Genomic DNA, 12621 nt, shown 5'->3' on the forward strand with positions numbered 1-12621 from the left:
TAACTGTAACTCGGTAAAAAGCCTTATCGGAAGAATTGTTGGTGTGTTTATGTGTGTAATTATAAGTTGAAGACATATACAGGGAACGGCTGGTGTTCCCTTTAAGAGCTGCTGACTATTGCTTGACATATTCCTTAAACCTACAGAGAATACAGAGATAATATGGACAGAATATAGGGACAATACAGAGATAATATGGACAGAATATAGGGACAATACAGAGATAATATGGACAGAATATAGGGACAATACAGAGAGAATATAGGGAGAGTATAGAGAGAATATAGGGACAATACAGAGAGAATATAGGGAGAATATAGGGACAATACAGAGAGAATATAGAGAGAATATAGGGACAATACAGAGAGAATATAGAGAGAGTATAGAGAGAATATAGGGACAATACAGAGATAATATGGACAGAATATAGGGACAATACAGAGAGAATATAGGGAGAATATAGGGACAATACAGAGAGAATATAGAGAGAATATAGGGACAATACAGAGATAATATGGACAGAATATAGGGACAATACAGAGAGAATATAGGGAGAATATAGGGACAATACAGAGAGAATATAGAGAGAGTATAGAGAGAATATAGGGACAATACAGAGATAATATGGACAGAATATAGGGACAATACAGAGAGAATATAGGGAGAATATAGGGACAATACAGAGAGAATATAGAGAGAATATAGGGACAATACAGAGATAATATGGACAGAATATAGGGACAATACAGAGAGAATATAGGGAGAATATAGGGACAATACAGAGAGAATATAGAGAGAATATAGGGACAATACAGAGAGAATATAGAGAGAATATAGGGACAATACAGAGAGATATAGAGAGAATATAGGGACAATACAGAGAGAATATAGAGAGAATATAGAGAGAATATAGGGACAATACAGAGATAATATAGAGAGAGTATAGAGAGAATATAGGGACAATACAGAGAGAATATAGAGAGAATATAGGGACAATACAGAGAGAATATAGAGAGAATATAGGGACAATACAGAGAGAATATAGGGAGAATATAGGGACAATACAGAGATAATATAGAGAGAATATAGGGACAATACAGAGAGAATATAGAGAGAATATTGGGACAATACAGAGATAATATAGAGAGATTATAGAGAGAATATAAAGAGAATATAGGGACAATACAGAGATAATATAGAGAGAGTATAGAGAGAATACAGAGAGAATACAGAGAGAATATAGAGATAATATAGAGAGAATATAGAGATAATATAGAGAGAATATAGAGAGAATGAAGAGATAATAAAGTGACTCAGTGTCAGATACAGTTACTAGAAGTCTTCAGAACGGTCTTGATCGGTCCTCGAACCCCTAACCTTTAACTTCTAACCCCTGACCTCTGACCTCTCATCTTCAGAGGAACGAGTGAAGAAGCTGCGCGGTACGATCCGGCGGAGCACGGAGACGGGCATCGCTGTGGAGATGAGGAACCGGGTCACGCGACAGGGCAGCAAGGAGTCCACCGACGACAGCACCAACTCCAACAGCTCTGACGGAACGTACGATACTCGTTCTGTAACTGCTGTCACGTGAGCGTTGTACCTGCCTGTACCCAGCGGCCTGCTGCAGCTGTGGTTCAGTCCATGTCGTAGCCCGAACTGTCTCCAGCTACCCTACTGCTACACGTCATTAAATCACACCATTCCATCCATCAATCAATCACTCATTCTATTCCTTTCACTTTCTCTCTCTTTCTCTCTCTAGGTTTATCTTCCCACCCACTCGCATGGGTCCAGAGAGCCAGTTTAGTGACTTCCTGGATGGACTAGGCCCCGCCCAGATCGTAGGCCGACAGACACTAGCCACACCCTCCATGGGTAAGTCAAATCATTGGAGTCTCTCTGTCGGAAAACAGCTTCTGTGATGTGATAACATAATATATGCCAAGACGCCATTACTATAGCTCCTCCCCCCCTCTGTGTTTGCTGATCGTCAGATACCAGGTGGTGTATGAATATGGGGATGGCTCTACATTAGATACCAGGTGGTGTGTGAATATGGAGATGGCTCTACATTAGATACCAGGTGGTGTATGAATATGGGGATGGCTCTACATTAGATACCAGGTGGTGTATGAATATGGAGATGGCTCTACATTAGATACCAGGTGGTGTATGAATATGGGGATGGCTCTACATTAGATACCAGGTGGTGTATGAATATGGAGATGGCTCTACATTAGATACCAGGTGGTGTATGAATATGGGGGTGGCTCTACATTAGATACCAGATGGTGTATGGATATGGGGATGGCTCTACATTAGATACCTGGTGGTGTGTGAATATGGAGATGGCTCTACATTAGATACCAGGTGGAATATGAATATGGAGATGGCTCTACATTAGATACCAGGTGGTGTATGAATATGGAGATGGCTCTACATTAGATACCAGGTGGTGTATGAATATGGAGATGGCTCTACATATTTAATTAATTTTATGAAGGTATGTAAATATTAGTATTCTTTACCTAAATCACTTGGACAGTGGAACAGACTACACGCTTTCTGTCTCTCCCTGCTGATCAACAGTGGTACTGCAGGCTGAAACTACACTTTCTAATCAGATACGACATGAGAATATGGCCAGAATGTAACCTGATCTGAACCGGAGAAGGGTTCTGGCCTCTGATCTGACCCGGAGAAGGGTTCTGGCCTCTGATCTGACCCGGAGAAGGGTTCTGGCCTCTGATCTGACCCGGAGAAGGGTTCTGGCCTCTGATCTGACCCGGAGAAGGGTTCTGGCCTCTGATCTGACCCGGAGAAGGGTTCTGGCCTCTGATCTGACCCGGAGAAGAGTTCTGGCCTCTGATCTGACCTGGAGAAGGGTTCTGGCCTCTGATCTGACCAGGAGAAGGTTTCTGGCCTCTGATCTGACCAGGAGAAGGGTTCTGTCCTCTGATCTGACCAGGAGAAGGGTTCTGGCCTCTGATCTGACCCGGAGAAGGGTTCTGGCCTCTGATCTGACCCGGAGAAGGGTTCTGGCCTCTGATCTGACCTGGAGAAGGGTTCTGGCCTCTGATCTGACCCGGAGAAGGTTTCTGGCCTCTGATCTGACCAGGAGAAGGGTTCTGGCCTCTGATCTGACCAGGAGAAGGGTTCTGGCCTCTGATCTGACCCGGAGAAGGGTTCTGGCCTCTGATTTGACCTGGAGAAGGGTTCTGGCCTCTGATATTTATTTTTTATTTGATTTTTTTAACCTTTATTTAACTAGGCAAGTCAGTTAAGAACAACTTCTTATTTACATTGACGGCCTGGGAACAGTGGGTTAACTGCCTGTTCAGGGGCAGAACGACAGATTTGTACCTTGTCAGCTCGGGGGTTTGAACTTGCAACCTTCCGGTTACTAGTCCAATGCTCTAACCACTAGGCGCGTGCTACGGATCTGACCAGGAGAAGGGTTCTGGCCTCTGATCTGACCCGGAGAAGGGTTCTGGCCTCTGATCTGACCCGGAGAAGAGTTCTGGCCTCTGATCTGACCCGGAGAAGGGTTCTGGCCTCTGATCTGACCCGGAGAAGGGTTCTGTCCTCTGATCTGACCAGGAGAAGGGTTCTGGCCTCTGATCTGACCAGGAGAAGGGTTCTGGCCTCTGATCTGACCCGGAGAAGGGTTCTGGCCTCTGATCTGACCCGGAGAAGGGTTCTGGCCTCTGATTTGACCTGGAGAAGGGTTCTGGCCTCTGATCTGACCAGGAGAAGGGTTCTGGCCTCTGATCTGACCCGGAGAAGGGTTCTGGCCTCTGATTTGACCTGGAGAAGGGTTCTGGCCTCTGATATTTATTTTTTATTTGATTTTTTTAACCTTTATTTAACTAGGCAAGTCAGTTAAGAACAACTTCTTATTTACATTGACGGCCTAGGAACAGTGGGTTAACTGCCTGTTCAGGGGCAGAACGACAGATTTGTACCTTGTCAGCTCGGGGGTTTGAACTTGCAACCTTCCGGTTATTAGTCCAATGCTCTAACCACTAGGCGCGTGCTACGGATCTGACCAGGAGAAGGGTTCTGGCCTCTGATCTGACCCGGAGAAGGGTTCTGGCCTCTGATCTGACCCGGAGAAGAGTTCTGGCCTCTGATCTGACCTGGAGAAGGGTTCTGGCCTCTGATCTGACCCGTAGAAGGTTTCTGGCCTCTGATCTGACCAGGAGAAGGGTTCTGTCCTCTGATCTGACCAGGAGAAGGGTTCTGGCCTCTGATCTGACCTGGAGAAGGGTTCTGGCCTCTGATCTGAACTGGAGAAGGGTTCTGGCCACTGATCTGACCTGGAGAAGGGTTCTGGCCTCTGATCTGACCTGGAGAAGGGTTCTGGCCTCTGATCTGAACTGGAGAAGGGTTCTGGCCACTGATCTGACCTGGAGAAGGGTTCTGGCCTCTGATCTGATCTCGGAGAAGGGTTCTGGCCTCTAACTAGGCACAGAGCTTTTCCTGGCCAGATTACATGCTAAGTAAAATCATCTGCCCCTAAACATGAAGGGTTCTGAAAACAAGACTCCCTAAATTGTATCAGCATATCGATTGCGCAACCAGGGCGGGAGAAACCTTGGATCATTGTTATTCTAACTTCCGCGACGCATATAAGGCTCTGCCCCGCCCTCCTTTCGGAAAAGCTGACCACGACTCCATTTTGCTGATCCCTGCCAACAGACAGAAACTAAAACAAGAAGCTCCCACGCTGAGGTCTGTCCAACGCTGGTCTGACCAAGCTGATTCCACACTCCAAGACTGCTTCCATCACGTGGACTGGGATATGTTTCGTATTACGTCAGATAACAACATTGACGAATACGCTGATTCGGTGTGCGAGTTCATTAGAACGTGCGTTGAAGATGTCATTCCCATAGCAACGATTAAAACATTCCCTAACCAGAAACCGTGGATTGATGGCAGCATTCGCGTGAAACTGAAAGCGCGAACCACTGCTTTTAATCAGGGCAAGGTGACTGGTAACATGACCGAATACAAACAGTGCAGCTATTCCCTCCGCAAGGCTTTCAAACAAGCTATGCGTCAGCATAGAGATAAAGTAGAATCTCAATTCAACGGCTCAGACACAAGAGGTATGTGGCAGGGTCTACAGTCAATCACGGACTACAAGAAGAAAACCAGCCCAGTCACGGACCAGGATGTCTTGCTCCCAGGCAGACTAAATAACTTTTTTGCCAGCTTTGAGAACAATACAGTGCCACTGACACGGCCTGCAACGAAAACATTCGGACTCTCCTTCACTGCAGCCGAGGTGAGTAAGACATTTAAACGTGTTAACCCTCGCAAGGCTGCAGGCCCAGACGGCATCCCCAGCCGCGCCCTCAGAGCATGCGCAGACCAGCTGGCCGGTGTGTTTACGGACATATTCAATCAATCCCTATACCAGTCTGCTGTTCCCACATGCTTCAAGAGGGCCACCATTGTTCCTGTTCCCAAGAAAGCTAAGGTAACTGAGCTAAAGGACTACCGCCCCGTAGCACTCACTTCCATCATCATGAAGTGCTTTGAGAGACTAGTCAAGGACCATATCACCTCCACCCTACCTGACACCCTAGACCCACTCCAATTTGCTTACCGCCCAAATAGGTCCAAAGACGATGCAATCTCAACCAGACTGCACACTGCCCTAACCCATCTGGACAAGAGGAATACCTATGTGAGAATGCTGTTCATCGACTACAGCTCGGCATTCAAAACCATAGTACCCTCCAAGCTCGTCATCAAGCTCGAGACCCTGGGTCTCGACCCCGCCCTGTGCAACTGGGTACTGGACTTCCTGACAGGCCGCCCCCAGGTGGTGAGGGTAGGCAACAACATCTCCACCCCGCTGATCCTCAACACTGGGGCCCCACAAGGGTGCGTTCTGAGCCCTCTCCTGTACTCCCTGTTCACCCACGACTGCGTGGCCACGCACGCCTCCAACTCAATCATCAAGTTTGCGGACGACACAACAGTGGTAGGCTTGATTACCAACAACGACGAGACGGCCTACAGGGAGGAGGTGAGGGCCCTCGGAGTGTGGTGTCAGGAAAATAACCTCACACTCATCGTCAACAAAACTAAGGAGATGATTGTGGACTTCAGGAAACAGCAGTGGGAACACCGCCCTATCCACATCGATGGAACAGTAGTGAAGAGGGTAGCAAGTTTTAAGTTCCTCGGCATACACATCACAGACAAACTGAATTGGTCCACTCACACAGACAGCATTGTGAAGAAGGCGCAGCAGCGCCTCTTCAACCATCAGGAGGCTGAAGAAATTCGGCTTGTCACCAAAAGCACTCACAAACTTCTACAGATGCACAATCGAGAGCATCCTGGCGGGCTGTATCACCGCCTGGTACGGAAACTGCTCCGTCCACAACCGTAAGGCTCTCCAGAGGGTAGTGAGGTCTGCACAACGCATCACCGGGGGCAAACTACCTGCCCTCCAGGACACCTACACCACCCGATGTTACAGGAAGGCCTTAAAGATCATCAAGGACATCAACCACCCGAGCCACTGCCTGTTCACCCCGCTATCATCCAGAAGGCGAGGTCAGTACAGGTACATCAAAGCTGGGACCGAGAGACTGAAAAACAGCTTCTATCTCAAGGCCATCAGACTGTTAAACAGCCACCACTAACATTGAGTGGCTGCTGCCAACACACTGACACTGACACTGACTCAACTCCAGCCACTTTAATAATGGGAATTGATGGGTGATAGAGGAATTCTTAATCCCTTTATGTTTTATTGCCAAAATCAATTCAATTCGCACTCATTTCTAATTCATGATAAGTTGTAAGTTTATCATTTGCATGAATTAGCAAGAGACCAGTCTTAAAAACAAGTTCAGCATTTATTCTTGATGAGTACTGACCCAAAATACAAAGAACATTACATTTTAAAGAAAGAAGACATAAAATGACGTCATCAGTTACACCCCCTCTCCCAGCCTTACAATGGCGTAGTATTCGGTCCTGGAGATAGTTTCACTCCCCTCATAAACTACATTCCAACCTGCCTAAAGGATATACTTCTCTCCACTAATGGAATCCAACCAAAACATTCTTATCTGTTTGAAAAACTATCTTATCCCTCCTTCTTAAACTTTCCCAGGAGACACAGACACAATTCATTTCTGCTTACATTTTCAGTAACAGTACAATTAAGAACCCATACTTTTCGAATCATAACATAATAGTATTAGCATGAATGGTTCTAATCATTAAAGTATACATAATTGATCATCTAAACTATATTTTCCTCTAACAATGGGAAATGATGGGAAATGATGTAAATATATCACTAGCCACTTTAAACAATGCTACCTTATATAATGTTACATACCCTACATTATTCATCTCATATGCATATGTATATACTGTACTCTATGTCATCGACTGCATCCTTATGTAATACATGTATCACTAGCCACTTTAACTATGCCACTTTGTTTACATACTCATCTCATATGTATATACTGTACTCGATACCATCTACTGTATCTTGCCTATGCTGCTCTGTACCATCACTCATTCATATATCTTTATGTACATATTATTTATCCCCTTACACTGTAGTTTTGGAATTGTTAGTTAGATTACTTGTTGGTTATTACTGCATTGTCGGAACTAGAAGCACAAGCATTTCGCTACACTCACATTAACATCTGCTAACCATGTGTATGTGACAAATAACATTAGATTTGATTTGATTTGATTTTCCTCCTGTAGGTGACATCCATGTGGGTATGGTGGACAGAGGAGGCCAGCTAGAGGTGGAGATCAACCAGGCCAGAGGACTGACCCCTAAACCAGGGTCAAAGAACATCCCAGGTACAATACATAGCTACATAACTTTATTGTTCATCCCAGGTACCACACATAACTACAGAACTTTATTGTTCATTTAATCATCCGAGGCACTCAAAAAAAAACTTCATAACTTTATTGTTAATCACAGCTACAATACAAACCTAAATAACTTTATTGTTAATCACTGGTACAATTACAAACCTACGGAACTTTATTGTTCATTTGAGGTGTAATACAAACCTAGATATATTGTTAATCACAGGTACAATACAAATCTACAGAACTTTATTGTTCATTTATTCATCCCAGGTACATAAACAAAACTACATAACTTTATTGTTCATCACAGGTACAATACAAACCTAAATAACTTTATTGTTAATCACTGGTACAATTATAAACCTACGGAACTTTATTGTTCATTTGAGGTGTAATACAAACCTAGATTATTGTTAAACAGGTACAATACAAATCTACAGAACTTTATTGTTCATTTATTCATCCCAGGTACATAAACAAAACTACATATCTTTATTTAAACAGGTATTTAGTGGCCTGTAAATTTGAAATCCATATCTTTATTTAAACCAGGGTACTTAGTGGCCTTAGTTTGTAAATCCATATCTTTATTTAAACCAGGGTACTTAGTGGCCTGTAGTTTGTAAATCCATATCTTTATTTAAACCAGGGTACTTAGTGGCCTGTAGTTTGTAAATCCATATCTTTATTTAAACCAGGGTATTTAGTGGCCTGTAGTTTGTAAATCCATATCTTTATTTAAACCAGGGTACTTAGTGGCCTGTAGTTTGTAAATCCATATCTTTATTTAAACCAGGGTACTTAGTGGCCTGTAGTTTGTAAATCCATATCTTTATTTAAACCAGGGTACTTAGTGGCCTGTAGTTTGTAAATCCATATCTTTATTTAAACCAGGGTACTTAGTGGCCTGTAGTTTGTAAATCCATATCTTTATTTAAACCAGGGTACTTAGTGGCCTGTAGTTTGTAAATCCATATCTTTATTTAAACCAGGGTATTTAGTGGCCTGTAGTTTGTAAATCCATATCTTTATTTAAACCAGGGTATTTAGTGGCCTGTAGTTTGTAAATCCATATCTTTATTTAAACCAGGGTACTTAGTGGCCTGTAGTTTGTAAATCCATATCTTTATTTAAACCAGGGTATTTAGTGGCCTGTAGTTTGTAAATCCATATCTTTATTTAAACCAGGGTACTTAGTGGCCTGTAGTTTGTAAATCCATATCTTTATTTAAACCAGGGTACTTAGTGGCCTGTAGTTTGTAAATCCATATCTTTATTTAAACCAGGGTACTTAGTGGCCTGTAGTTTGTAAATCCATATCTTTATTTAAACCAGGGTATTTAGTGGCCTGTAGTTTGTAAATCCATATCTTTATTTAAACCAGGGTACTTAGTGGCCTGTAGTTTGTAAATCCATATCTTTATTTAAACCAGGGTATTTAGTGGCCTGTAGTTTGTAAATCCATATCTTTATTTAAACCAGGGTATTTAGTGGCCTGTAGTTTGTAAATCCATATCTTTATTTAAACCAGGGTACTTAGTGGCCTGTAGTTTGTAAATCCATATCTTTATTTAAACCAGGGTACTTAGTGGCCTGTAGTTTGTAAATCCATATCTTTATTTAAACCAGGGTTTAGTGGCCTGTAGTTTGTAAATCCATATCTTTATTTAAACCAGGGTATTTAGTGGCCTGTAGTTTGTAAATCCATATCTTTATTTAAACCAGGGTATTTAGTGGCCTGTAGTTTGTAAATCCATATCTTTATTTAAACCAGGGTACTTAGTGGCCTGTAGTTTGTAAATCCATATCTTTATTTAAACCAGGGTATTTAGTGGCCTGTAGTTTGTAAATCCATATCTTTATTTAAACCAGGGTACTTAGTGGCCTGTAGTTTGTAAATCCATATCTTTATTTAAACCAGGGTATTTAGTGGCCTGTAGTTTGTAAATCCATATCTTTATTTAAACCAGGGTACTTAGTGGCCTGTAGTTTGTAAATCCATATCTTTATTTAAACCAGGGTACTTAGTGGCCTGTAGTTTGTAAATCCATATCTTTATTTAAACCAGGGTACTTAGTGGCCTGTAGTTTGTAAATCCATATCTTTATTTAAACCAGGGTACTTAGTGGCCTGTAGTTTGTAAATCCATATCTTTATTTAAACCAGGGTACTTAGTGGCCTGTAGTTTGTAAATCCATATCTTTATTTAAACCAGGGTATTTAGTGGCCTGTAGTTTGTAAATCCATATCTTTATTTAAACCAGGGTACTTAGTGGCCTGTAGTTTGTAAATCCATATCTTTATTTAAACCAGGGTATTTAGTGGCCTGTAGTTTGTAAATCCATATCTTTATTTAAACCAGGGTATTTAGTGGCCTGTAGTTTGTAAATCCATATCTTTATTTAAACCAGGGTACTTAGTGGCCTGTAGTTTGTAAATCCATATCTTTATTTAAACCAGGGTATTTAGTGGCCTGTAGTTTGTAAATCCATATCTTTATTTAAACCAGGGTATTTAGTGGCCTGTAGTTTGTAAATCCATATCTTTATTTAAACCAGGGTATTTAGTGGCCTGTAGTTTGTAAATCCATATCTTTATTTAAACCAGGGTACTTAGTGGCCTGTAGTTTGTAAATCCATATCTTTATTTAAACCAGGGTACTTAGTGGCCTGTAGTTTGTAAATCCATATCTTTATTTAAACCAGGGTACTTAGTGGCCTGTAGTTTGTAAATCCATATCTTTATTTAAACCAGGGTATTTAGTGGCCTGTAGTTTGTAAATCCATATCTTTATTTAAACCAGGGTACTTAGTGGCCTGTAGTTTGTAAATCCATATCTTTATTTAAACCAGGGTACTTAGTGGCCTGTAGTTTGTAAATCCATATCTTTATTTAAACCAGGGTACTTAGTGGCCTGTAGTTTGTAAATCCATATCTTTATTTAAACCAGGGTATTTAGTGGCCTGTAGTTTGTAAATCCATATCTTTATTTAAACCAGGGTACTTAGTGGCCTGTAGTTTGTAAATCCATATCTTTATTTAAACCAGGGTACTTAGTGGCCTGTAGTTTGTAAATCCATATCTTTATTTAAACCAGGGTATTTAGTGGCCTGTAGTTTGTAAATCCATATCTTTATTTAAACCAGGGTACTTAGTGGCCTGTAGTTTGTAAATCCATATCTTTATTTAAACCAGGGTATTTAGTGGCCTGTAGTTTGTAAATCCATATCTTTATTTAAACCAGGGTACTTAGTGGCCTGTAGTTTGTAAATCCATATCTTTATTTAAACCAGGGTACTTAGTGGCCTGTAGTTTGTAAATCCATATCTTTATTTAAACCAGGGTACTTAGTGGCCTGTAGTTTGTAAATCCATATCTTTATTTAAACCAGGGTACTTAGTGGCCTGTAGTTTGTAAATCCATATCTTTATTTAAACCAGGGTACTTAGTGGCCTGTAGTTTGTAAATCCATATCTTTATTTAAACCAGGGTATTTAGTGGCCTGTAGTTTGTAAATCCATATCTTTATTTAAACCAGGGTACTTAGTGGCCTGTAGTTTGTAAATCCATATCTTTATTTAAACCAGGGTATTTAGTGGCCTGTAGTTTGTAAATCCATATCTTTATTTAAACCAGGGTACTTAGTGGCCTGTAGTTTGTAAATCCATATCTTTATTTAAACCAGGGTACTTAGTGGCCTGTAGTTTGTAAATCCATATCTTTATTTAAACCAGGGTACTTAGTGGCCTGTAGTTTGTAAATCCATATCTTTATTTAAACCAGGGTACTTAGTGGCCTGTAGTTTGTAAATCCATATCTTTATTTAAACCAGGGTACTTAGTGGCCTGTAGTTTGTAAATCCATATCTTTATTTAAACCAGGGTATTTAGTGGCCTGTAGTTTGTAAATCCATATCTTTATTTAAACCAGGGTACTTAGTGGCCTGTAGTTTGTAAATCCATATCTTTATTTAAACCAGGGTATTTAGTGGCCTGTAGTTTGTAAATCCATATCTTTATTTAAACCAGGGTATTTAGTGGCCTGTAGTTTGTAAATCCATATCTTTATTTAAACCAGGGTACTTAGTGGCCTGTAGTTTGTAAATCCATATCTTTATTTAAACCAGGGTATTTAGTGGCCTGTAGTTTGTAAATCCATATCTTTATTTAAACCAGGGTATTTAGTGGCCTGTAGTTTGTAAATCCATATCTTTATTTAAACCAGGGTATTTAGTGGCCTGTAGTTTGTAAATCCATATCTTTATTTAAACCAGGGTACTTAGTGGCCTGTAGTTTGTAAATCCATATCTTTATTTAAACCAGGGTACTTAGTGGCCTGTAGTTTGTAAATCCATATCTTTATTTAAACCAGGGTACTTAGTGGCCTGTAGTTTGTAAATCCATATCTTTATTTAAACCAGGGTATTTAGTGGCCTGTAGTTTGTAAATCCATATCTTTATTTAAACCAGGGTACTTAGTGGCCTGTAGTTTGTAAATCCATATCTTTATTTAAACCAGGGTACTTAGTGGCCTGTAGTTTGTAAATCCATATCTTTATTTAAACCAGGGTACTTAGTGGCCTGTAGTTTGTAAATCCATATCTTTATTTAAACCAGGGTATTTAGTGGCCTGTAGTTTGTAAATCCATATCTTTATTTAAACCAGGGTACTTAGTGGCCTGTAGTTTGTAAATCCATATCTTTATTTAAACCAGGGTACTTAGTGGCCTGTAGTTTG

General features: G+C 41.1%; 1 protein-coding gene across 1 annotated transcript in view; it reads left to right on the top strand.

The window, feature by feature from the left end:
* Positions 1 to 12621, top strand: part of LOC124013162 (regulating synaptic membrane exocytosis protein 3-like) — a 98557-nt gene that overhangs the window by 62793 nt on the left and 23143 nt on the right. Inside the window, exons 3-5 of the mRNA XM_046327368.1 lie at positions 1419 to 1560; positions 1766 to 1878; positions 7765 to 7866. Of these exons, the coding sequence (XP_046183324.1) occupies positions 1419 to 1560; positions 1766 to 1878; positions 7765 to 7866 (357 nt within the window). The remainder of the gene's footprint in view (positions 1 to 1418; positions 1561 to 1765; positions 1879 to 7764; positions 7867 to 12621) is intronic.

The sequence above is a fragment of the Oncorhynchus gorbuscha genome, linkage group LG24 (genome assembly GCF_021184085.1).
Source record: "Oncorhynchus gorbuscha isolate QuinsamMale2020 ecotype Even-year linkage group LG24, OgorEven_v1.0, whole genome shotgun sequence".
NCBI classification, from domain to species: domain Eukaryota; kingdom Metazoa; phylum Chordata; class Actinopteri; order Salmoniformes; family Salmonidae; genus Oncorhynchus; species Oncorhynchus gorbuscha.